Source organism: Rhinatrema bivittatum, chromosome 10 (genome assembly GCF_901001135.1).
Source record: "Rhinatrema bivittatum chromosome 10, aRhiBiv1.1, whole genome shotgun sequence".
In the NCBI taxonomy this organism is placed as follows: Eukaryota; Metazoa; Chordata; class Amphibia; order Gymnophiona; family Rhinatrematidae; genus Rhinatrema; species Rhinatrema bivittatum.
The window spans coordinates 71,641,500-71,667,923 of NC_042624.1; the positions used below are offsets into that span (position 1 = coordinate 71,641,500).

At 42.2% G+C, this 26,424-nt stretch overlaps 2 protein-coding genes across 4 annotated transcripts in view; one reads left to right on the forward strand and one right to left on the reverse strand.

Annotated features, from left to right (window-relative positions):
• The window catches only part of KIAA0040 (KIAA0040 ortholog), a 54,156-nt gene extending 32,963 nt beyond the window's left edge, over nt 1-21,193 (forward strand). Inside the window, exons 2-5 of one of the 3 annotated variants that reach the window (XR_003858953.1) lie at nt 188-688; nt 16,581-16,671; nt 16,803-16,893; nt 20,447-21,193. Coding sequence is in view for 1 of the 3 variants with exons in the window: in XM_029618236.1 (XP_029474096.1) it covers nt 317-610 (294 nt within the window). In the remaining 2 variants the exon portion in view is untranslated. Of the gene's footprint in view, nt 1-187; nt 4,308-16,580; nt 16,672-16,802; nt 17,098-20,446 lie in introns of those variants that run through there. The other 2 variants (XR_003858952.1, XM_029618236.1) reach the window with 2 other exon arrangements.
• Nucleotides 21,194-24,669: 3,476 nt separating this feature from the next.
• The window catches only part of TNN (tenascin N), a 65,364-nt gene continuing 63,609 nt past the window's right edge, over nt 24,670-26,424 (reverse strand). Inside the window, exon 17 of the mRNA XM_029618796.1 lies at nt 24,670-26,424. Coding sequence (XP_029474656.1) covers nt 26,281-26,424 — 144 coding nt within the window. The 3' untranslated portion in view covers nt 24,670-26,280.

The following is a 26,424-nucleotide window of genomic DNA, read 5'->3' on the forward strand; positions in this document are numbered from 1 at the left end:
CTGTAGGTGGTGGTACATGGTGGCATGGTGGGTGGAAAGATTTTGGGATGCATATAAGATGGAAAGTAGATAATACAATGCCGTGGTGCATTTTGCCATATTCAAACAAATCTTTTAATCAGTAAAGCTGCGATGGTGGCCCAAAAGATATTCTGAGAGCTCTGACAATCTTGTTGTATCTTCACAGGCTTGACTGTACACTTTCTAAATTCCGCTGCTCACCTGAAAGGACAGAAAGCAAGTACATGAACACAAGAGTGAATAGAGAAGCTAGAGAACGTGTGTAGAAAGCAGAAGCTTAGCCTGCAAAACTACCATGGACCACTTTTCCACATTTTTCAAGTCTCTCGGGCACCTTGTGGTGACGAAGCACGAGGAAGGCTTGTACAACACTGTCTGCCTTGGAGTGCTCTTGGCGTTGCCCGCGGTGCTCCTCGTCCTCACCCTCATCATTTGCTGCCACTGCTGCTGCTGCAGACAGAAGAAGAGCGGCAGTGCCAACATTCAGTCAGAGAAGAAAAGGAAGAAGAAGAACGCCGAAGAAGACCTGTGGATCTCGGCCAGCCCAAAGTCAATGATGCTGGAGAAGATGCCTTCGCTCTCTGTATAGCCTCCGTACTGCATGCTGCAGGGACTAAGCAGAGATCTCCAAATTCGCAACCAAGGGCCTTGGTTCAGCTAAGCAGAGGTGGATATTCCACAGCTCATGGACTATTTATGGGACACTTGGCATGGTAAAGTTAGTAAAACAACAATGGAACTCTGCCTATCCAGAAATAGCCATAGATTTGTGACTGAAAAATGGTCACACTCACTCACCAGATATGTAACTGATGCACACACCGAGTCCTGTACATGCAGGAATCATTTTGCATTTTAAAAGCACAAGTGCACATGTGTATATCTAGAGTGAGGCAAAAGGTACATGGGTACACACAGAGAGAATCACAGATCTGGAATGTATCAGCACATATTCCTAAAACAGCAAATGTACAGCGATCCGTGCCTGCTTTGTACGAATGGCACACAAGTATTGCATGGCTCACTGCTACATTAGTCCTTGCTAATAACAAGAAAGCAGCGGCTAGGGTCACGGCGGGGCCAGTTCTCAAAGAGTTTAGGAGCCTAACCCTGAGCACCTAGCCTAGTTTGCCTAGTCTTCTAAATTTAGGTGCCAGGGCTGGAGTTACAGCAGGAGAATGTAGGCAAATGAATTGCAATTTATTTTTTTAAATTGTATTTAGATTTTTATATTCCGCTTTTAGCACTTTTTCAATGGGGTCTGCCGCCTAACTTTAGGTGACTTTTCAGTCTAAAATTGAGGGACCTAAGTCCAGTGAAAATCTTGCTAAATTCAGAGACCTAATATTGGCACTGAGCATTTTATGAAACTTGACCCCTTAATATTTATTCCAAGTAACTGACAGCAGCAGCAATGCATTTCCACGGTCTTACACTGACACAGGTTATTTTATTTTTCCCTTTTATCTGGCTCACTGGCCTTTATTCTTGAGCTTCGGGCCAGTCAAAACCTGCTTGCTGCTATTTATGACAGGGTATTCGAAGCTGAAGCTCCATGGACTTTCATTTGCAGCCACCAGAGGTTTTCTCATGCATAGGCTTCACCCTCCTTCCTCTAGAACTGAATGACAGTCCTCCACAGGGAGCCATGCAAAGTGACTCTCTTCGAAACACGCTGCAAGCAAAATGCAAATCCTTACCCATAGGTGTCACTGCTGTGCTATGACTGGGACTCCCTTTCCCTGTGGGCTGGGAATGGTGTCTGCGCACCATTCTCAGCTTGTTGTCAGCCTAATGAACTCAGGCCACATTTGGGAATCAAACCCAAGTATCCCACATAGCACACAGCATGGTCACTGGGCCACTGACTTAGCTTCACACTATCAGTGACTTGAAACCTGTGACCCACGTGTTACCTTTCCCAATGATGGGTATACTACAATATACTAAGCATTTTCCCCATAGGTACAAATTAGGTTAGATGTACTATAGAATTTTACTTATCTATCCTGTAGAAGGTACAACTTGGGAGTTTGGGTTTACGCACATATTACCCGCTCAAAGGTTTTGAGGTCCATATTAACAAGTAAACCAGCAAGTGGGAAATCCAGATATTCAGCAGAATTTACCTGGATGAGTGTTCCACTGAATATATCCAGGTAAAGTACTGGGATAACTTTAGGACAGGTATTTGCGCCAGCAGACTTACCTAACTAACATTATTCAGGAAGCGCTGAATATCGCACTGCCCAGACAAAATAAAGCCACACTTTGGGAATCTCTCCTAATACTGCCTCTTTTTATCTCGGTACATTTTATGCTGTCAACTTGTGGCCCGCACCACATGTAACCAAAGAGCAGAAGGGAAATATTCAAATCTTGGGTTTTGCCTAGCTAAATCCAATAGTTAGCCAAAAAAAACCCCTTTGAATATCAACCTCTGTGACTAAGCAGCAGGAGGTCCACATTCAAAAGCATCGGCTAACTCAGAAGTTAGCCAGCTAAATGAATATTTGGGCACACATCTGGCTAAGTTCTAGCTGGCTAATGAGTTAGGAGGCTAGAATTTAGCCGGCTAAATTAGGGGCATTCTGGGGGCATAACTGGGAGGAATTGAGTTAGCTGGCGGTAGTATTTAAATCAGGGGAAGGGGAGGAGTGTGGGCAGGGTTATGGCAGGGCTGTGGGCAATAATGTTTTACACATTATTTCCGGCAGGAAATAACACCATCTTTTCCCGTGGTGCTATGGGGGCGATAGTGTGCGGCATAGCTACACCGCGTAGGGGCAAACTGCACCGCCGCAATGCGATTGGCTGCAAGCTATCGCCCCCACCACCCCACCCCCCTTTTTTTTTTTTTTTGCCGGCCGCCATTCCGCTGTACTGATCGTGGAATGATAAATCCCCCTGTAAGTTAACTGGCTAACTCCAATATTCAGAGTTAGCCAAATGACTTAGCTGGCTAAGTCTGGTCAGGCCAAAGAACTGGCCTAAAGGTTTATTCAGCTATAACCTCCAAAGTTAGCCGGCTAGCTCATGCATAGCCTCATGGTTTCCAGTTCAGGCACTTGTTGCATGAGGTATTAGAGCCTTCCCAGTTACAGTGCATGGAGGGGTGAAGTGGGGAAACTGAGAGCTTCAGCTTCCATCCAAGGACTCTCTTAAACAATAAAGCACAAATTCATGACAGCATGCAAACAAATACTACATAGGCACCAAACCGAAGGCCTAAACTACTCCATGAGCTGGCAGAAAATCTAACACGGAAGGAAGAAATGGGTTACTTGCAACCACATTTTCTGCTTTCTTTCCCCAGGGAATTCCATCCAGATTTCTTACCTCCCATTCTGACACTTTCTAAAGCTTGTTGTTTGAGAAAATTGTGCAGTCATCCTTTAACATTTCTGCCAATGACTTTGAAATGCACTCTGAGTATCAGATACGTGTCTTTGAAGCCCAAATGAAGTATTTCAAACTCATTGGCAGAAATGTTGCATGTGGACTTTATTGCACAAAGTCCAGAAAGTGTTAGAGCTCAGAAGTAAAATTAAGTCTGTGGCATTTTGTCCAGCAGGCCCTGGAGCTATGGTTGTGGTCTTGTAAACGATTCGATATTCTACCAACCTCACTTCAGCCCCAGACACCCCCATGCACACATCCCTACTGAATGAATCAAGAACTCTGACTAAATTAAAAGAAGAAGGTGTAACATAGTTTGCATTTATGAATTTGTAAGGTGCAGAAACGTTTAGAACTATTGCAATCATCATTATTTATTTAAATGGCCTAAGTTAACGACTCTGTCGTCCACACTGCAGGGAGAAGAACGGTTTCTTTTCTTGTGCTGTCATTTTTTTTTTATGGATATATTTTTTTACCTTTAATAATATACCCAGTAATGCCTTGAATTGGATACATCACCATGACTGATACAGAGAAAAGTTAGGAGAATGACACTGGCATTTCCGAAAACTTCCCATCAACTTTCTCCTCCTTAGGTGCCATTCAGAGTGAAAATAAGACAGAGCAGCAACAAAATATGGGCTGCCTGGTCAATTTTATGATCAGTGTTACAGAATAATCAGGCAGTAATGTATGGCAGGCTGCAGATTTATGTGCGATGAAATTCTCAGGAACAGGACCACATGCCAAAAGCTTAAAAATTACCTCAGAAGTGCAGTATTCCACATGACCATAAGAACATGCCATACTGGGTCAGACCAAGGGTCCATCGAGCCCAGTATCCTGTTTCCAACAGTGGCCAATCCAGGGCATAAGAACCCGGCAAGTACCCAAAAACTAAGTCTATTCCATGTTACTGTTGCTAGTAATAGCAGTGGCTATTCTCTAAGTGAACTTAATTAATAGCAGGTAATGGACTTCTCCTCCAAGAACTTATCCAATCCTTTTTTAAACACAGCTATACTAACTGCACTAACCACATCCTCTGGCAACAAATTCCAGAGTTTAATTGTGCGTTGAGTGAAAAAGAACTTTCTCCGATTAGTTTTAAATGTGCCACATGGCAACTTCATGGAGTGTCCCCTAGTCTTTCTGTTATCTGAAAGAGTAAATAACCGATTCACATCTACCCGTTCTAGACCTCTCATGATTTTAAACACCTCTATCATATCCCCCCTCAGTCGTCTCTTCTCCAAGCTGAAAAGTCCTAATCTCTTTAGTCTTTCCTCATAGGGGGAGCTGTTCCATTCCCCTTATCATTTTGGTTGCCCTTCTCTGTACCTTCTCCATCACAACTATATCTTTTTTGAGATGCGGCGACCAGAATTGTACACAGTATTCAAGGTGCGGTCTCACCATGGAGCGATACAGAGGCATTTTGACATTTTCCATTTTATTCGCCGTTCCTGGAGTCTTCGTGCCAGTATTCAATGATTAGTTCACGCAGAATGAAAAGGCAAAGGTCATAAAGCTCATAAGTTCATTTGCTGAACATTTTCTTACCTTATGTGGTCACTAATAACCAAATTGCTTCATTAGTGCCAATTTTAAATTCCTAAATAAGATACTGGCACATGATGAGAAATTTTAAAGAACAATACATATATGATATATTTTAGAAACAATCCCCTCCTTAATACGAACCAAAAACATTTACCAAAAAGAGGCTGTTTGTGTCTTCAGCATCCGTCCAGTCCTGCTGCTGCTTTGCATTCACAGCAGTTCCCATCCTTCTATAACATTACTATGCAGGCATTGTGACATAGGGAAGGTGATTTTATAAGTCCCCGCATAGCGGGAAAGTCTGCATGTACCGTGTATGTGCAGACTAGAATTATTCCTTAAGAAATGCCATTTTTCTCTTTGAAAGAAGACCCCTATGAAAGAAGCCAGATCAGCAGGTTAAATTATATAATGTATAGAGTCGAAGCAAGCATGATGATACAAAATTCCTCCCGCAAATGGCTTTCCATAATAAACAAGACAAGAAGAGGCTCATATTGAAACGGTTTGTCAGGGTTTAGAAACTCAAACCTTAGGATTCAAATTTCCTGTCATACTCAACTTATCCGGGTATGCTTTTAGCTGGATAAAACTTACCCAGATAATTCGGAGGCACTCTGGGGGTGTTCTGGGTTGGGGCTAGCCGGATAACGCCGATATTTAGCATTATCCAGGTAAGGTATCTGGTTAAGTTTTGTCGTGCCGCAAGGCTGCCCTAAGTTAGCCAGACAAACTTACCTGGGTCTAACGGGGTCTATTCAATGGCGCAGCTTTGCCACTGAATATCTGTTAGCCATGTCAGTTTATCAGATGAACTTAACCGGACAGCCCCTGCTCAGCATGGACCTTTAAGAGTACAGAACAGGTGATGTCAAAATTAGTTATCTTAAGGCAGGGCATCCCAAACCTGTCCTGGGGGCTCCACAGCCAGTCAGGCTTTCAGGATAGGCACAATGAATAGGCAGGAGATACATTTGCATACTTTGGAGACTCAGTATACACAGTAAACACTATAAATGTGATTTTTACCCGTGAAACGTACCTTACAGGTACACTTGGTCATGACCTACTTCACCAAACAATTGATTGTCTTTAACGATTTATTGTAATTGAACCTTTTGTGGCGCCTGTTAGAATGTACTATAGTACGCAACGCATCCACCTACTTTAATTTATGTGCCTACATGTAAACCGTTGCGATGGGATATAACTTAGAGACGGTATAGAAAAGAATTTAAATAAATAAATAGAATTTCTCTCATGCCTTTTCAGTGTGGCTATCCTGAAAGCCTGAGTGAGAGTGGGGTCCCCAGGACCAGGTTTGGGAAGCACTGTCTGAACGTTTCTCCAAAGTGTAGGTAACATTTTAAAATGCCTCTGTCATCCTTTCACTTTCCAAATTTACCTGCAGCTTTTTATTTGTGGACTGTTTGTTTTTTTTAATGATTTTTTTAGGCTTTTTTAATGTTTCAACAAAAGTATTTTTTTTTCAAAGAATGTCTTATTTTCTATACAGTTCCAAAAGTTTTTATTTTGTTTTGCTTTTTTTTTTTTTTACAAAATAAAATCACTTGAAAGTTATGTGTGGTTTTCAGTTCTCTCTTCTGAACTAGCTTTCTCAAAGAGTCGCTAGCTGGGTGAGAAAATCGTGGGCAAGTAGAAGGGCAGGGGCAAAACTAAAAGGAGATAACATAAGGGCAACTAATGTTTTTGTTAGGAATGTAAATAAAGGGAAGAGGAGAAAGAAACCATTGGGGTTTTCTAAAGAAGCAGCTGAAAAGGTACGGGAGAAAAGGTTAGCATTCATAAACTACAAGGCATCGCAGAAAGAGACAATATCTGGAAAAACTAAGCTGGGAACGTAGTCAGGAGTATGAAAATTCAAATAGAAGAAAAATAGCAAATATGGAAAACAAGGGGACCAGACTTTTTTTTTTAAAGATATGTTAGTGTTAGAAGGAAGTGCAGAAGTGGCATTGTGAGGCTCCAATGTGAAGGGAAGGAATATGCAGAGGCTGAGGAGGAAAAAGCAAAATTGCTGAACAAATATTTCTGTGCATTCACTGTGGAAGGTCCTAGAGCAGGATCACATAAAACAAACACAAATAAGACTGGAAGTGAGTCAAACTACAATCGATTTTTAGAATCGTGTGTTCATGAGGAGCTAACTAAACTTAAAGTAGATAAAGCGATGGGGCCAGATGGATATATCCGAGTGTACTAAGGGAACTTAGCAATGTCCTGGCAGCTCCGCTGGCTGACCTTTTCAATGCTTCTTTAGAGTCTGGAGTAGTCCCGGAGGACTGGAAAAGGGCGGATGTGGTTCCTGTTCATAAAAATGGAAGTAAGGAGGAGGCTGGGAACTACAGGCCGGTTAGTCTGACCTCTGTGGTGAGCAAACTAATGGAATCACTGTTGAACAGAGGATAGTGCATTTATTGGAATCCAATGAATTGCAAGATCTGAGGCAGCATGGTTTTACCAGAGGTAAATCTTGTCAGACGAATCTGATCAATTTCTTTGATTGGGTGACCAGAGATTGTACTTGGATTGCAGCAAGGCCTTTGACACGGCTCAGAAGACATAAATAAATTGTGCGCCCTTGTTCGGGATCTTAGAGTGACTGACTGGGTTAGAAACTGGCTGAGTGGAAGATGGTAAATGGAGTTTTCTAGAAGGAGGGCGTGTCTTTACTAACAGTGTGCTTCAGGGATCAGTCCTCGGACTGGTTCTTTTCAACACTTTTGTGAGCGACATAATGGAAGGGTTGTTGGGAAAGGTTTGCCGATGACACCAGAATCTGTACCAGGGTGGACAGTCAGGTTGGAGTGGAAAACATGCAGAGGGATCTAGCGAAGCTCGAGGAATAGTCTAAGGTCTAGCAGCTAAGATTTAATGCTAAAAAATGCAGAGTAATGCATTTAGGGTGCAAAAACCCAAGGGAAATGCACAGTATTGGAGGCAGACTTCTAAGCACAAAGGAAGAGCGGGATCTGGGGGTAATTTAATCTGTTGATCTTAAGGTGGCCAAACAGATGGATAAAGCGACATGAAAAGCCAGAAAGATGCTTGGTGTTATGGTTGGCAGCTCGCGGGAGGGTTCCACAATCTGCTGTACATACCCCGACACTGCTGGCAAGCTCCTGCAGCCTGCAATGCAAACGCTGCTAAGCATGCTACCAATCCGCTACTCCGGCATCTCTCCCTAGGTGCACATGATGCCTCTTAAAGGGCCTTTGGCAAGGTAGTGAGGCATCTGGTCCTCGCCACATTGCCTCAGCAACAGGTCCCGCTACCATGGTAGTGTGTGCCGCTTATGTCGCAGCCTCATCTCTCCAGCCTTGATCTGCCTTGTCATATCCAGCTTCATTTGCTTCCCAGCTCATCCTCCTGTGTCAGTCCCTCTCGCCCTGCTCTTGTCTCCCCCATGGACTGACTCGGATCTGACCCTTTGCCTGGATAACGACCATTCTTGATTGACGCCTGCCTCTGACCCTTGCCTGGCCCTGGGCATTATTCACTTACACAGTCCTAGTCTAAGAGACTCTCACCTGCTGGCCCTGGAACCCAAGGGCTCAACCTGTGGGGAAAGGGGCAGTGCTGTAGACCAGTCTCGTGCCAGCAACCCTGAATTTCACGACACACCTAACCTTTCAGTACATCAATGGTGCACACCTTAGGGCAAACCAAATTCCAGAGCTTGTACGCTCGGGTCAGTCGTATCCATTTCCCTCGCCATTCTGAAGGCACGTGTACAAGCTTGCAATTCGGTTCCCCCAGGGCAGTGAGCCTCTCCCTCTGCTACCTACGTGTCTGGCCTGTGCTGAAAAACACTGCGTGAAGAGTGACACCTAATGACAAAATGGGACCATAGCAGATTGTGCCAGTTTAATAATGAACACTCCTAGCCACAGGAGATCCCCCATGTCATGCAAAGGAACCCTACAGGCGTGGTCAAGCCAATGTAGCATGCCTGAGAATTTGTGGGTTTTCCTCACTTTGAGATGCTGGGGTTTGGGGGGAGGGGGAAGGGGGGCGGTAGGATTCACTTAGCAATTTTTGATACTCATGATGGACCCAGATCTCATATTTGCAGGAAAGGTTCATACATAATGATTTCTGGCAATATTAATTGTACCCGAAAAACAGCAATATCCTGCTTAATTTATTTCTTATCTTTTCTTTCCACCCTCCCATTTTTCTCTCTTCATCACCATTTCCTGCTTTCTCCTCTGCAGCTCCTCCTAACTTCTTTTGGTTTTGCTTGGGCTCGTCTTCCTCACACCTCTCCATGGAGCCCTGACTTTCCTCCCTGTGCCCACCTCCCCCCATCCGTCCTTCTCCACTTGCTGCCTGTGATCCTTTCCCTACCTCTGAGAACTCCCTCCCCCCTCCCAGTTCCTCTGTCCTTCTCTCCCTCACTGTAATTCTTACCTGGACCCCAATGCAGATAGCAATGGGATACCTATAAAACATGAACATAACATGATCACCTGAAGATAGGACTCCTGCAAGAAGATTTTTAAAACATAGCGTGGCCATAATAATAATAAAAAAAGAAAAAGATACATAGCTTTTTCTCCAAAAATATGAAACTATAAAAAATAAAAACACAACCAAGAAACAGATGCATTGAAAGTCTGAAGAATCTACTGCTGCTTTAAAATGTCATCATCATCATTTCATCATCAACATCATCACCATCACGTATTTATTTCACCCTCTGGCAGCAGATGAGTTTAGAGCATGTTACAGAATACAGAGGTCAACAATAGGCAGGAGCACATATTAGTGGAAATTATGTTAACAATCGAGTGAGGGGGAGGACAATGGGCATAGAGAACAACCGTAAAGTGACAGCAAACAGGTAAGAATTAGCCTAAAGTACATCAGGAATACAGCATCAAATCAATCACGGGGACAAGCGAGGCAATCAGAACCCCCTCATAATAAAATATCAGAGGGTGTAATTCTTAGATAGATAACAGGGGAGGAGCGAGCAGCATATTACAGCTGAGAGCAAGAGTGGGCTGTGTCTCACATTATCTTCCTCTCCCTCGGCTCCTGTTATAGGTCTGATTTGTAGCTCAATCTTAAATACTACATAGTTTACTAGGAATACTACTGCCCATGTCATATATACACACACACACACACACACACACACACACACACACTATTAACTATTAACAAGTCAGTTTTAAAAAACCAACTGAATAGGTACCATAATTGAATAGTTTTATCTGGTTAACTTTTTTTTTTACTTTTAATTTGACAATACAGTTTCTTTGACTAAATGCACAGGTTCTTGGACATTTGTATATTAATAATCTATCTCATATATAGAAGTACATAATCCCACATAATAGCGTAAGACCTTTAAGAGATTTAATAATTAGCGAGTGTATTTTCAGAGTAATTCTTGAGTTAATGAGGTCATTGATATTATGCTGGACCAATACTTTCCCTATATTTTGTTGTATACATCAAGCTCCCCCATTCAAAGCATAGGTCATTTTTCTCTATCAATGCTATTTTAAACAGCTGCTTTCTCCATTGTATCATGCTAGGGGGGTTCTTTTCATAATAGGGTGTAAATGAAATGAGTAATAAGCTTCTTATTTTGGGGGAAATAGCATCTTTCCAGTAGCCCAGTAGGCTCACAGTTAATGTTAAGGAAATGTTGCAATCAGAAATTCTCTTATCTCTCATTCACTTTTAATCCAAAAATTGATAAACCATGGGGTAGGACCACCACATATGAATGTTACTCCTAGAATCTATACCCTCACCAACACAGAGATGAAACTGTCCTGGAAAATGGCCCAGAATCCTCTCTTTCTCCACCTCATCCTCACCTTCCCAGCACCCTCTCTCCACAACTCCCCCACCTACCTGGATTCTTCTCTGCCTCCGTGCTCACATTCACCCAGAATGCATTGCCATAAAAGTGGGTAGATGGCACCTGCTGCTCCAAAACATGTTGATACACTAAGCGACTCCCTAGTTCACTTGATGGAAGAACCAGTCCTGCAAAAAAGTGCAAAAACTTCATAAAAATGCAAAATAATGGTTACCCTGCAGCAAGTCACCACTGTCCATCCACTTGCTGTGAGATGAAGTCAGAGGTTCTTCATTTTCCCCATCCTGCCTAGGGAAGGGGTTTCCCCCCTGAGCCTTGTCTAGGGACTCACAATAACAAAAAATCCAAAAAAATCTCTGAACACAAAACTTGAGACAATCCTACTAGACAGGTTGTGTACTAGAAAAGTAAATGCCTTCATTCTATTTATCTAAACAGAGTGATGGAACACAGTCAACATGGATTTACCCAAGGGAAGTCTTGCCTAACAAATCTGCTTCATTTTTTTTGAAGGGGTTAATAAACATGTGGATAAAGGTGAACCAGTAGATGTAGAGTATTTGGATTTTCAGAAGGCGTTCAACAAAGTCCCTCATGAGAGGCTTCTAAGAAAACTAAAAAGTCATGAGATAGGAGGCGATGTCCTTTCATGGATTACAAACTGGTTAAAAGACAGAGAGTAGGATTAAATGGTCAATTTTCTCAGTGGAAAAGGGTAAACAGTGAAGTGCCTCAGGGATCTGTACTAGGACTGGTGCTTTTCAATCTATACTAATAAACGAAGCTTGACCGACGTGCCGCAAATGCGCAGTAGAGAGCAGCTCTACTGCGCATGCGCGCACGTCGGCCAGAGCGCAGCGTGTCAGGAAAAAAAATGGTGCCTGCTCCTTAGGAGCAGGACCGGCAGCGGCAGCGAGCAGGACCGGCGGCGGTGGCGGCGATGACGAGCAGTAGCCGCGGCAGTGGCGGCGGCGACGACGAGCGCGCGAGAGAGGCAGGGAGGAGCAATAGTGGCGGCGACGCGCGCGCGTACGAGAGAGAGAGAGGCAGGGAGGAGCAGTAGCGGCGGCAGCGTGCGAGAAGCAGGGAGGAGCAGTAACGGCGGCGGCGCGCACGCGGGAGGGACACCCTCTGTCTGCCGGTTGTGGATGAGCTGGGAGGAGAGTGAGCTGAGGGGAGGTGGGAGAGAGTGAGGTGGGAGGGGAGGGAGAGAGTGAGGTGGGAGGGGTGGGAGGGGAGGGAAGGGAGAGAGGGGGAGGGGAGGGGGAGAGAGTGAGGTGGGAGGGAGGGAGAGAGTGAGGTGGGGAGGGAGGGGAGAGAGGGTGGGGGGTGGGAGGGGGGAGAGAGGGAGGTGGGGGAGGGAAGAGAGAGAGGGAGGTGGGGGGAGGTGAGAGGGAGGGAGGGAGGAGAGAGAGAGGGAGGTGTGGGGGGAGGTGAGAGAGAGAGAGAGGTGGGGGGAGGGAGTGGAAAGGAAATGGACCAAAAAAAAAATTTTAATGTAGCCCGTTGTTACGGGCTTAACGGCTTGTATATATATAAATGATCTGGAAAGGAATACAATGAGTGAGGTTATCAAATTTGCGGATGATACAAAATTATTCAGAGTAGTTAAATCACAAGCAGATTGTGATACATTTCAGGAGGACCTTGCAAGACTGGAAGATTGGGCATCCAAATGGCAGATGAAATTTAATGTGGACAAATGCAAGGTGATGCATATAGGGAAAAATAACCCTTGCTGTAGTTATACGATGTTAGGTTCCATTTTAGGAGATACCACCCAGGAAAAAGATCTAGGCATCATAGTGGATAATACTTTAAAATCGTCAGCTCAGTGTGCTGCAGCAGTCAAAAAAGCAAACAGAATGTTAGGAATTATTAGGAAGAGAATGGTTAATAAAACAGAAAATGTCATAATGCCTCTATATCACTCCGTGCTGAGACCGCACCTTGAATACTGTGTACAATTCTGGTCGCCGCATCTCAAAAAAGATATAGTTGCGATGGAGAAGGTACAGAGAAGGGCAACCAAAATGATAAAGGGGATGGAACAGCTCCCCTATGAGGAAAGGCTGAAGAGGTTAGGGCTGTTCAGCTTGGAGAAGAGATGGCTGAAGAGGGATATGATAGAGGTCTTTAAGATCATGAGAGGTCTTGAACGAGTAGATGTGACTCGGTTATTTACACTTTCGAATAATAGAAGGACTAGGGGGCATTCAATGAAGTTAGCAAGTAGCACATTTAAGACTAAACAGAGAAAATTATTTTTCACGCAATGCACAATAAAGCTCTGGAATTTGTTGCCAGAAGATGTGGTTAGTGCAGTTAGTGTAGCTGGGTTCAAAAAAGGTTTGGATAAGTTCTTGGAGGAGAAGTCCATTAACGGCTATTAATTCCTCCCTTCCCACTCCCCTCCCCCGTTTTATTTCTCTATTGTTCTATTGTTTTATCTATTCATCATTTTTACTGTTTTATTGTTATATTGTAACTTTCCTCCTTTGAGTTTTTTGTAAACCGGCATGATGTGTTTCACGAATGTCGGTAAATAAAAGTTAATAAATAAATAAATAAATAAATAAATAAATAATCAAGTTTACTTAGGGAATAGCCACTGCTATTAATTGCATCAGTAGCATGGGATCTTCTTAGTGTTTGGATAATTGCCAGGTTCTTGTGGCCTGGTTTGGCCTCTGCTGGAAACAGGATGCTGGGCTTGATGGACCCTTGGTCTGACCCAGCATGGCAATTTCTCATGTTCTTAGCACACAGTAATATGGAAAACTAGAAATAAATAGCTCCTGCACTTACTAAAACTATCTTAGAATGCCCCACAGATCTCTAAACCTGCCTGAGGGTGCTCCCTTCCTACACCCCCTACTCAGGTCCTTGACTATGGTGATCTAATAGGGATGTCAAACACCATTTTGATGACCCTCCTTTTAATTGCCTCCACCTAATCGATGTCTTTTTGGAGATGTGGTCTCCAGAACTGTACACAATACTCAGACCTAGACAGAGGTAATTTTACTTCTTTATTTCTGCTAGTGATACCTTTTGTCAAGCATGCAAATATACTATGAACTTTCCCAATTGATTTTTCATGCTGACTGCCTACCTCGAGGTCAGAAGAAATGATAATCCCCAGGTGGCTTTCCTTTTTGGTGATTGCTAGTGCTTTCTCTTCAAAATTATATTTAGCTCTTAAATTTCTGTTCTCCAAATGCATGATTGTTAATGCTTGTAGATTAAAAGGCCTATGTGCTAATGGGAGTTAATATTATTGCCCACATTAAATACACATTATAAAAAGCTAAGGTGAACATTAGCTAATGTCCATATTCAAAGCACATTAACATCCTCTAAGTGTAATGATCAAAGTCATTTCCTCAGTGTTTTGGCTCTTTGAAGATTGCTCGCCCTCAGTGTGAATAAAAGCCACATAATTTTACCCACATTGTGCAGAGGCGTTCCCAAGGATGTGATTAAGTTGGGTCAAAATTACACACATTGCTTTTGCAGAAAAAAAAAAAGTGCCCACAAAAAAATCAGGCAGAAATTTCTGTAGGAAATAATCAAAGCAAGACTTTGGTTGTTCTCTTTTGGTGCAACCAAAATAGTATGGGGGTCTGCACCAAGAAAGTAATGAGATGAGACTGAAGAATGTAAACCTGTATAGACTGGAGAGGAGGAGACACAGGGATGATACGATGCAGACTTTTAAATACCTGAAAGGTGTTAATAGTGCACAGGAATCCAAGCTTTTTCCAATGGAAGGACAACTGTAGAACAAGGGGGCCATGATTTGAAGCTCCAAGGGGGTCAAGTCAGGACTGTCAGGAAGCTTTTCTTCATCGAAAGTGTGCTGGATGCCTGGAAAGCCCTCCCAGAGGAGGTAGTGAGGACAAGGACAGTAAACAGAATTCAAAAAGGCATGGGATAAACAGACGATTCCCAGTGGCTAAATGATGGAGATGAAGAAAAGCATAAACCATGCTGGCTGGGGTAACCTGTACAGAGCAAAATTTATCTCTCTAAGAATTTAAAAAAAAAAAAAGGTTTACTAGGCAAACTGGATGGAGCACTTGGATCTTTTTCTGATGACATTTACTATGTTACTATGTAAGCTGCTTGCATAGGTTTGCTTTGATTATTGATGCAAACCCCACATCATTGCATCCCCTGACGTAGTCCATCCCAGGAATGCCTCCATGAAAATGTAGGTAAAGTACATGCATTGCGAAACAACGTGCTTATTCTTATCCATGTTCAGAATGAGCAATTTACAAAAAGCCATTTTACCCGGGTAAATAGGCGTCTACTTGGGTAAATGGATTTTGAAAATTGCCCCTCCCTGTATTTAAACTATTTATTTCATGTTTTGTTGTTTTCAGTTTTATGTGCAGTGGGGTAAAGACTGCCTGCACCTTTTACTCGCAGAGTTTACAACAAATTCTCAAAGTGAATTTATATGGATAAGCTCACTTTGAAAATTCATGCAAAACCTAGTATGCGCTCAGGTTAATTCACGTGAAGTTACACCCAGGAGAGTTTCTCTCATTAGGCAGGGTGAGGCAGTTGCCTCAGGCAGCAAAAAGCTGCTTCACCTTCCTTCCAGGTGCCAGTGGTGCAGGTTTATCGATGTGCTGGTGGGATTCCCACACCCCACTAGCAAGAAGAAGTCTCAAGCAGCGACACTGGAAAATGGCGGGCCAGTGGGGGTTCCCCCACCCCGCCAGCAAGAAGATCGTGGTTGGCAGCAATGTAAAATGATGAGCGTGCTGGCAGGGTTCCCACACCTCACCACTCTACCGGCCACTTTGAAGACCGACGCCGATATGCTCGGTAACGGTTTTCATAACCGGCTGACTGCACTTATGAAAACCGACGCCAAGTTTATCGGCATCGGTGTTCATAACCGGCAGACCCCTGGTAACTGTGGGGTCGAATTAGCAAGGAGGCGCTAGGGTTGCTAGCGTGACCCCCTAATTTGCATATTGCATGGCTCCCCCCTTGCAGGAGCCATGCGTGCGTTAAGAAAGCGGGCGCTAAAAAGTCAGCGCCCGCTTTCCGTGAATAATATTGCATCGGCCCCTGTGATCTATGTTTGACTACTATTTCTGGCTTTCAGGGGCGCCCTGAGAATTCAGAGACTGTAGTTCTGAGATGAAACAATACAAATTGTTTATCTAGCAATGTGATTTATGCTTTACAATGTCCATGTCCAAGTGGGCAGGCCTACACGCTCAATCAGGGTTCGTTTGATTGAGCACAGAAGCCACATCAACAATAGAGATGAGCGTGCACCATTGGTCTCTCATACTGAGTTTTGTCACTCTTTTGATAATTTGTGTTGGACAGTTTTGGAACAAATATCATGGTCACCATGGGGAGGCGATCACAAGCTGCAGTTAAATCGCCTTGAAAGTTTTTGAATTTTTAAACTTAATACAATTACTCCTTTTGGCCTCAATGATAAAAGTATTGGCACCCCTTATGAAGAATGTATCTTATTGGATGTGTTTTTCCGATTGTTTGTGATATCCTGTTTTGATTGACAGTCATCTTTTTCCCGGCATTTTCTTTTTTAAAAATGGCGGGGGAAGCTTGCTGGTTTATAGTGGGAGATTAAGATGCCGCGGTCAGGATAACAATGATGCCTTCAGGCACGGATCCTTTTGCACTCATTTAACATGTAAACCTTGCTATTTTTTCTTCATATTTGGCTGCACAGAGACTGATGGGATAGAAAAGCTGTCAATGATTTCGGGACTTTTAAACATCATTTTGAATTGTACATCGACAACCCAGTTTTTAGTGCTGAGGTGAGATTCATATTATATCAGCCTTATAGTAACTACGGTATATTTAGAGTTTTCCAACCATGGTTTTTCATGAAGTGGGCAAGTTTAAAGTGTGAGATTTAATAGCGGGTTTTGTTTTTTTTTTTTTTTAGAAACCTGGACTTCTATTTAAAATTGCCAGTGTGATCTACTTATCCCCTGAAGAAGGCAGGGAAGTGCCGTTCCGAAACATTGCAATATCGGGTTAAGAAGAAATTTGTTTAAAATATTGTGGACATCAGACACATGGTTTTCTCCCTTGCAAGGAGATTCCCGGCATCTTCAGCACTCAAATAAATACAGTTTTTAAGCACTAGGGGCCATTCCATGAAGTTAGCAAGTAGCACATTTAAAACTAATTGGAGAAAATTCTTTTTCACTCAACGCACAATAAAGCTCTGGAATTTGTTGCCAGAGGATGTGGTTAGTGCAGTTAGTGTAGCTAGGTTCAAAAAAGATTTGGATAAGTTCTTGGTGGGAGAAGTCCATTAACTGCTATTAATCAAGTTTACTTGGGGAATAGCCACTGCTATTAATTGCATCAGTAGCATGGGATCTTCTTGGTGTTTGGGTAATTGCCAGGTTCTTGTGGTCTGGTTTGGCCTCTGTTGGAAACAGGATGCTGGGCTTGATGGACCCTTGGTCTGACCCAGCATGGCAATTTCTTATGTTCTTATATTTTTATCACTATAAAAATATTTTCAAAAAAGTTTTTTGGTAGACTTTGAATGACTTATGATTACAAGGTTAATTTGCACAATCTTGTCAGTTTGAATCACATGCTACGAGTGCCTGTCCAGTGCTGTATGATAGTCATTCAATCACTTTTTGGTTTGTGTTGCCCCACATTTTGTGGTGAGTGAAATGTTGGGGAAATGTGAGCGGCAGGTCTTAAGGTACTGAGAGTGTGGCAGGGTTGCCAACTTCCTAGAAATATCATCACTGACACTTTATCTTGCCACTCCTCTGGGAACTCTGACCCCTGCCTCTACCCTTCCCTAGCATTTCAAATCATTGAAAGGGCCAGACTCCAAGGGGGATCCCACCCTTTGCCCTCTCACTGATTTGACTTGTGCCACATCGTGAGAGGTGGAGAATGTGCCATCTCATCCCTTGCTTTGAGCCACTCCTAGTTACACCACCACTCTGGAGGGTGTAACTTGTCAGTTAACGTACAAGCAAATCAAAATCTATGCAAGCGTGCACACACTAATTCCACTCCAAATCTGTGTTACACATATACTTTCAGAGCCCCAGGCTATTTTATATCAGATTCTATGTGTATCAATGACTTTGAAAATTAGGCCCTTTAAATTTTCAGAGCCAGGTAGAAGCTTCCATTTCGACAAACCAATCAGAGCGGTCTGCCCCAGACAGATGTCATAAAGGGCACAGAATTACGTGAGCTGCCTCCCACTGAAACAGCAGAGAGTGTAGCACTAAGCTTTGGGAATTCAGATGCCAGCAATTTCATGGTGCAGGATTTTGCTGTGGGTGAGGGTGTGGATGTGGGGAGGAAGGCACCTCAGGGTAGCTACTGGGGAAGCAATTTAATTGTCGAAACGACTGTAGTTGTGCATACCCAAGCAACATTCCATGAGGCAAGACCACTGTTTCCATGGCAACATAATGCTGATAAAGTAGAAGAGGAGACATATAAAACTGTCACATTGAAAGTCAAATGAAAATATATTATGTCATGGAGAAAGTACATTTATTAACTTGATGCTGAAAAAAACACAAAAAACCACCACTAACCAACAGCAACTATAAATTCCCATTAGGAGGGATGAACAATGATTGGATTTAGCAGTCACTTTTTTTTTTAATTCAGTATTGCACCAACAAGTAACGCAGTCACATAGTTAAATAAGGGCAGAAAAAGAAACAAGTGGTCCACTCAATCTGCCCAGTAAGTTGGGGTTTTTTTAATGGTGGTACCCCAGTTAACACAGGTTACCTCTTTTCTTCATTTCCATCCTCTAACCATTAGGGATCCTCTGTGTTTATCCCTTACCCTTGAGAATGCCATTACCATTCTTGTCTTTACCACCTCTTCTGGGAGGGCATTTAATGCGTCCGGCACCCTTTCCATGAATTTCCTGACATGGTTCCCGAGTCTACCCCCTTGCAGTATTAAATTATGAACCCTAGTTCTACAGCTTTCTTTCCACTGGAAAAAGGCTTCATTCCCATGCATCACTGATACCCTTCAAGCATTTAAAAGTCTGTATCATATCTCCCCTGTCCTTATTCTCCTCCACACCATTTTGGTTGCCTTTCTCTGAACCGCTCCCATCCTGTCTCTATCCTTTCTGAGATACGGTCTCCAGAACCCAACACGGTACTCCAGGCAAGGCTTCACCAAGGACCTGTACGGGAGCAATGTCACCTCCTTTTTTCCGGCTGGTTATGCCTCTCTCTGTGCCGCCTGGCATCCCTCTGGGCCATAGCCAGCTTGTCACATTTATGCTGCCTTCAGATCGTCGGGACATTCTCATGGCATAGGACAGTGGATTTCAACTCGTAGCCAACACGCCAGCTTCAAGCCATCGTCGGCAGTCTGCGCCTGCCAGCACAGAGGAGCGAAGAGGATCCTCCTCTCACACCCCCTCCCTGGGAAGAAACTTCTGAAACTTGTGCTCTGGGGAGAGGAGAGGACAGGGAAAAGAAGGGAGCAGATGGAGAGAGGGAGAAAAACAGGACAGAGAGAGAAGAAAGAGCAGTGAGAAAATGGAAGGCTATAGGGGAGATCAAAAGGAACAGAAGGATAAACAGGAAAAGAAAGATACAGAGGAAGGGAGACAAGAGAAGTGGGGAGTGTGAAAAAAGGAAAGAGGGAAAGAGGCAATGGAGTGAGAAAAAGACAAAGAAGGGACAGATAGTAAGAGATAAGGAGAGAGAGGCACACTAAGGAGTAAGATAAAAAAAACATAAGACAGAGACTAAAAAGAATGAAGAGACAAATACTGAAATAGCAGGCTGAAATGAAGACAAACATAAAATAAGCAGAGCAAAAGAAAAATCACAAAGACACAGGAAATGCTGGGAAGTTATTAATGTGAATATCAGATGTTTTATGGGATTTTGTGATTCCTGGATTTTAAAATAAAATTCCTGTCCACATTATGGGAAAAAATGTAAGCAAATAAATAGCAATTTTAAATTTAGGTGCCTCTGTTTTCGGCCAGCTAAAGCTAGCCCAGTTTTCAGCAGAAAACCTAGACGCCTGAGTTAGGCTGAAATTCACCTAACTTTGGATGCTTAAAACTGACCCCAACTTTCTTTGAATAGCAGTCCCCATGTGTACATTTTGACTGGTGGTTTTTTGCATTTGTATGCTTTGTTTACTTTTTTTTGTATTTTGTAATCCTTCCTTTCTACTGAAAAGATGTCATCTAGTTGAGAAGGCTCGCTGATGCAGTCTTAGATATTAATTATTTTCAGTTTATGACATGCATGATCCCTGGAAAGATATTCAGGGTGCCACTCATCAAGCAGGAGGAGGGAAGGAGTGGAGAAGACTTGGATATGGATAGGAAGCAGGAATGTGCAATAGTTTCAGAATGAAATGAAAAGCATGCCAATTTGTTTTATATTGTTAACAAGAAAATAGCACTGCAAACAAAAAATTCATTTCATTCATTGTTTTATTGTGTAACCCTCCCCCCGACAGGGTACATAAAATGATGGAATAGGACATCCTTGTTATATAGTGGTCGATCTTTCTAAATGTATTTTTGTGGGTTCTTAACAGGGTCAAGCAGATGGTGACAGCAGCAGAAACCTTCAACCTCCGCTACTCCTCTCTCCCCTCCATGAACTCAGATCCATGCTGCCAAATAAGTGGAGTAGGCACCAAATTCAAATTTCCAACACTGTTAACTTTTATTCTCTGGAAGTTCCAACCAGCATAACTATTTACATGGATGAGCATTTTGTTGTACATAAAACTATTTACTGAACATGTCAGACATTCGTGGGCATACTACAGTCAGCTCCATTTTCCGATTTACAATCTTATCGAGACACAGTTAATACATCCTCCTTCACATATACATTATTATCATATCCAGCACTGACTTATATGGGCCAATCGGTGGCCAACCAATAGGGAGCATGAACAATCCTAAAAGAAGAGGGATTAGGGGGGAGTTGTGCTGGCTGGCTGACTGAGGAAGAACAATATGACTACATTGTCCAATCGTGGCCCAGCGCAGGCACTACAACTTCAAGAGGGAGCATAGTGACATCATCATTAGCATGCCGTGGCCTAGCCATGCAGCTCTTTCAGCGGACCTGGGAGAAGAGCCAATTCCGGCATGGCAGACCCGAACACAGGAGAAGCCGCTGTGGTACACCACAACCCAGGAAGAGCTGCCACCCTCAGACCCCAGTCTAAGAGGAGTCCCTGCTGTCGTTCCTTATCCAGGGAGAGAAAGCATAGATGCTTCCTGACCAGAGAGAATAATGTGGTGAGGTATGGGAGGGAAATGGACAGAGAGGCCAGATAGAGGGAGGAGGAGGGGGGGAGAGGGAGGAGTTAGGGGAGGGAAGTTAAGGAGGGAGAGAATAAAGGCAAAAAGTAAAATAAACAAAACATGGACAAATAAAAAAAATGAGCAAAACTAATAAACAATAAAAAAATAAAAATAAAGAGGAAAATGGTAAAAGAAATAAAAGAATAAGTGTTGGGCAGAATGGGACAGTCTGTCCAAGTTACTAAAAATTGGGGCTAGCACCTAAGGTTTTTGAAAAATGTTCTTTCCCACACTGGGCTTGTGTGGCCTGTCTGTGCCTGTGTCTTTCTCTCTGGCTGTGGAGTATCTGAATATGAGGTGTGTATGTGTGAGTACAAATTTGACACCAGGCCAGGATTCTAGGATATCCTTTGTATTTATTTGCTTAATGCTCTGATTTTCAGCACTTCAAAGCATATGTCTGTGTGTGTCTATCTATATCTATCTCACATGATATATAGATAAGATAGAGATATATAGATATAGTTACAGACAGATACGAAAAATCAGGTAATATGTATATTATGCAGAGTGCTCAACAAACAGACAAAAATAAAAAATTCCTGAAGGAATGACAAAAAAGAGCACTAATGAAAATGATGAGGAATCAATTAAAAATAAATCTTTATTAGCTATTATGAAACAAAATAAATGAGCACCTTTATTTTGCTACATGTAACACAAAAAAGACAACCTTACATATGTCCCTATATTTATATATTCCAATCTTGAACAAAAACAAATCAGTCCCTACCTTCTCAAATCTAGTTCAATAAAAATCAGCTTAATATTATAGAATGAGACTCATATTTACACGTCAAAAGAAATATCAATTAGGTAAAAACAATATCAATCATATAACACGATCACTCTTAAACTACATATACAAAGCATAGCGACATTACTCACGTTAACCATGAAAGGAACTGTTCACAAATATGCTGGACTACACAGCCAATGTATCATCTTATACAAAGAAATTTTATTTATCCATAAGCTAGGTTTGAAATTATGGAAGAACGGTGTTCCTCCTAGGTATGGTGTCTACCAGGGGCGGATTGGCCTATCGGGGGATTGGGCATCCCCTGGAGGGCCGGGCACGCTAGTCACGTGATCTGCCGAGCACGGCCATGACAGAGCCGCACTCGGCAGACTACGTGGTATCTCCTGGGCCGGCCTGGGCGGTGAATCCCCGGACCGGTCTTCATCGGGAATCCTCCGCTGGTGTCTACTGCCCCAACAAGGCCCTTGTTTCGCTGGTAGCAGCTTCCTCCGGGGGAACCCCTGATATAGAGAACACCCAAAATATCATTCATGGGCTTCTCACATTAAAAAAGGGGGAGCCAGAACAATGCCCAAGCTTTTAAACGTCAATTAGCTTGTTAAATGATGAAAATTAGCTGCAATTCTGTAAAATGAAATCCTCTCTAGGAAGGAATACAGGATATGCTAATTGTATGGTCAGCATCCATAGGAAAAGGCTATTTCACTGGAAGTGGTGTCACACATTAGCGATCTTAAAATCACTGAATGTTTATTTTTAACAGCCAAAGAAAGGGTGTTTAAATCGATAGAGAATAAGTGAATCTATGATCGTGGGACCAACGGGCAGCCGCGCAACTGAAATTTCAATTGAAATTGTTTAATCGCTATCCACTGCTGTGCCTTCCTCCCGCATCTCACATAAGCTAGTGGGAACCAAAATCGAGGCGATTTTGTGTTACTTTCGCAATATAAAGGTGCTCATTTTATTTTAATTGTTTCGTAATAGCTAATAAAGATTTATTTTTTAATTGATTCCTCATCATTTACATTAGTGCTCTTTTTTGTCATTCCTTCAGGAATGGTTCTCTCTCCCTCTATCTCTATCTCCCCCAGGGATGGAGCTAGGAATGGCTCATCTCGAAAAGTTTGCTCACCCTTGTCTTACAGCAGGGATCTGGCATCTTGGGCGTGTGTGGCACAACCTCCAGGATGATGGCCATCACCTCTCTTCCACCTTTGCACTTTCCTCCTCCTCGGCAGAGATCTGAGGCTGTTAGGTTTTTTTTCCCTCTCCTGGAATTGTCTTCTTTTCTTTCACCTTTTCTTCTGGGATACAGATGTTCTCTTCTGGGATACAGATGTTCTCCATCTTCTGCCCTCAGCATTGACAACAGTTTTGCAGCACAGAGATAGAGACATGAGAAAAAGAGGACCCCACATGCTCAGTTTAGAAAATGCATGCTATTTTGTGTCATGTCTAGATGCTATTTAGAGCTCAGCTAGAGGCAGCATTTAAACACCATACTTTGTGATATTAGCATTTGTGCTAACAGCAGTCTATTTTTTAATAAAAGTGCATGCCCTTTTAAGTGGCATTTTAGCCTGCACATTCCATTTTTAACCAACTGCATGCTAAAAATTTGTATCATGAGGTTTAGTGCATAGGCTTCACAAAGAGAAAACCACACACCCCTGATATAGTGAAGTTCATGGTTTGGGTGTTGGATTCACTAGGCCGGTCAAAAAAGCAAACTGAATGTTAGGAATTATTAAGAAGGGAATGATGAATAAAACAGAGAATGTCAACTGCCTCGGTATCACTCCATCATGAGACCGCACCATGAGTATTGTATTCAGTTCTGGTTGCCTTATCTCAAAAAAGTTATAGATGCACTGGAGAAGGTACAGAGAAGGGAGACCAAGATGATAAAGGAGACTAGGGAGCATGCCATGAAGTTAGCATATAGTACATTTAAAACAAATCATTTTCTGTATTTTAAAATTTTGGATTCAGCCAGAATCTCCTCCCTTTACCTCTTGGATGAACCTTATGTCTGACTGGACTGAATGCATATAGAGCAATTAGATGTATTATTTATGCATCACTCTTTATCTAAAGATTAAAAGCAAGCTTGAATATCTTTTTATACTCTTCTGTCTGATTCAGCTAAGGATCATTTGAAGCAGTTGGGATTCACTACTCAATGGTGTTGATAAAATACTTTTATGTTTTTGTTGTGCATGTGTGTGGGAAGAAAGGGCGTCTTGTTTTATGTGTGAATGCTTGCATTCTTAATTGTGTATTTGTAAAATTGTTGTGGTACATGGATTCTTGTATATTTTATACTTGATACATTGCTGTCAATTCTTGCACTGTTTGACTTTGCACTATACTTACTTCAGCTGTATGTATATTTTGTTTTTCCTATATATGTATCATGACATAAAAAAATGAAATAAAAATAATAATTTTCACTCAATGTTTGGAATTCATTACAAGAGGATATGGATAGGGCAGGTAGCTTAACTGGGTTTAAAAAAGGTTTGGCTAAGTTCCTGAAGGAGAAGTCCATAAACTGCTATTAATCAAGTTGAGTTAAGGAATAGCCACTGCTTATTTCCAGCATTGGTAGCATGGGATCTATTTAATGTTTGGGTACTACTTGCCAAGTACTTGTTACCTGGATTGGCTGATGATGGAAATAGCATGTTGGGCTTGACCCAGTATGGCAACTTCTTATATACTCCCACTAAATTCTCATTTGCATCTTATGTTCCTTCATTTACACATGCTTATATGCTAATGCCATCTGAGCCCAGTTTAGCATACTCATTAGAGTCTTACTATATAGCATGCTATTCAATGTGCACACTAACGGACCTTAGCGTACATCCTAACCTTTAGTGCGCAGGCCCCTTAAATCTGCAACAAGAAAATCATACCAGATACATGCTGAATGGAATACAGGCAGGCACTAAAAACACTTAAAAACACACAGAAAAATAGCAACACCTTTTCTTACTTTGTTGAAATTTAATTGTTGAGCTTCACCCACCCTTTGCATGTTCAAGTTAATTAACAGATAAAAAGATACGGTGATGTGTCCTTTAACATACTCTGTCATACAATATAACTGAAGCAACTTGTTTTAGTATCACAGGGACTGAATTCAGAAGATCCAATCCAGACATACCCTGGAAGGACAAATGAGACCTGGAAAAATTCCCTAGGGCAAGAAATTCACTACACTAGATTTCACTATTGCAAGGTTCGTCTAAACTACTCTGGCTGACTGGCCGAAGACTAGCACTGAACTTAAAGCTTGGGTGAGTTACAACCAACTTTACGGCTCACAGGAAGTGGTCACTGCAGTACTTGAGAGACAACTTTGGCAGAAACTGAGGACACTATTGGTGGACATGCATGATGACTCACTGAGGAAAAACAGATGCGATACAGATAATGACAGACAGGCGTTGCTGGGCAGATAAACAGGAAACAAGAGAATATTAAATAAAAACATTATATTACACATACATGCACAACTGAATACATTCATTTATACAATATAATTATTTTTTGTACATAGTTTTAAAACTAAAGAAAATTGAAGCTATAGTTCCTTTAAGGCCAGAGGGTTCTTCCAACAGTTTTACTAGTAGCTGTATGGATACATTTTGGAGTTTCTGTCTCAGATAAGCATTAAATAGTTTAAGGAATTAAATGGCAGGTGTGTTACACATCTTCCTCATCAAAACAAAATGAGAAAAACCTTTAGCACATCTGCTCCCAAATACATCCACTTTACTAAGTCCCAGCATGAGAGCATTTCAGGGTATAGTCATGTTAAGCAATAGTTAAAACTACTCTGGGAGCTATGAGAGGTACAAGAGCGGTGTCTCTCAAGTTCCAGCTGAAAAACACTGGTGTAGCAGAACATTTCGAAGGGTCAAAATGGAAAATGGTCATTTTCCACTCAAAAAGAGTTTTTTTTCTCCTTATAAAACAATCAGTCCATAACGCGTCACCGCAGGCTCATTAAAATAAAAAATATAATTTTGTAAGGGATTTTAAAGGCCAATTAAGGAGTCAATTCCTTCTTTTCCTTTGCCAGCTATAATACATTTAACATTTATTCAGCACTTGAAAATTTAGTGAGCATCATCTCACATCTTCAATGTGTTCTCCATGGAAAGAAACCAATGAGAGCACAAAACTTTAGTCAGCTAGCACTGCAGTAATAAGATCATCAGATATTCTTCCTTTGTCTCGCTGGCTCTCTTTCTCTCTTGTTGGCCAGTTCAGTCACATTGTCTTCTTCCTCGTCCCTGCCAGGGACCTCTTTTTTCTCCCGAGAACAGGTTCACTGCTAGTCACGTGAGGTCGTATCTTCATTTCAATAAATGGAATAGAAAACTCGTGACCCTTCCACGGTTCCCAGTTCACTCC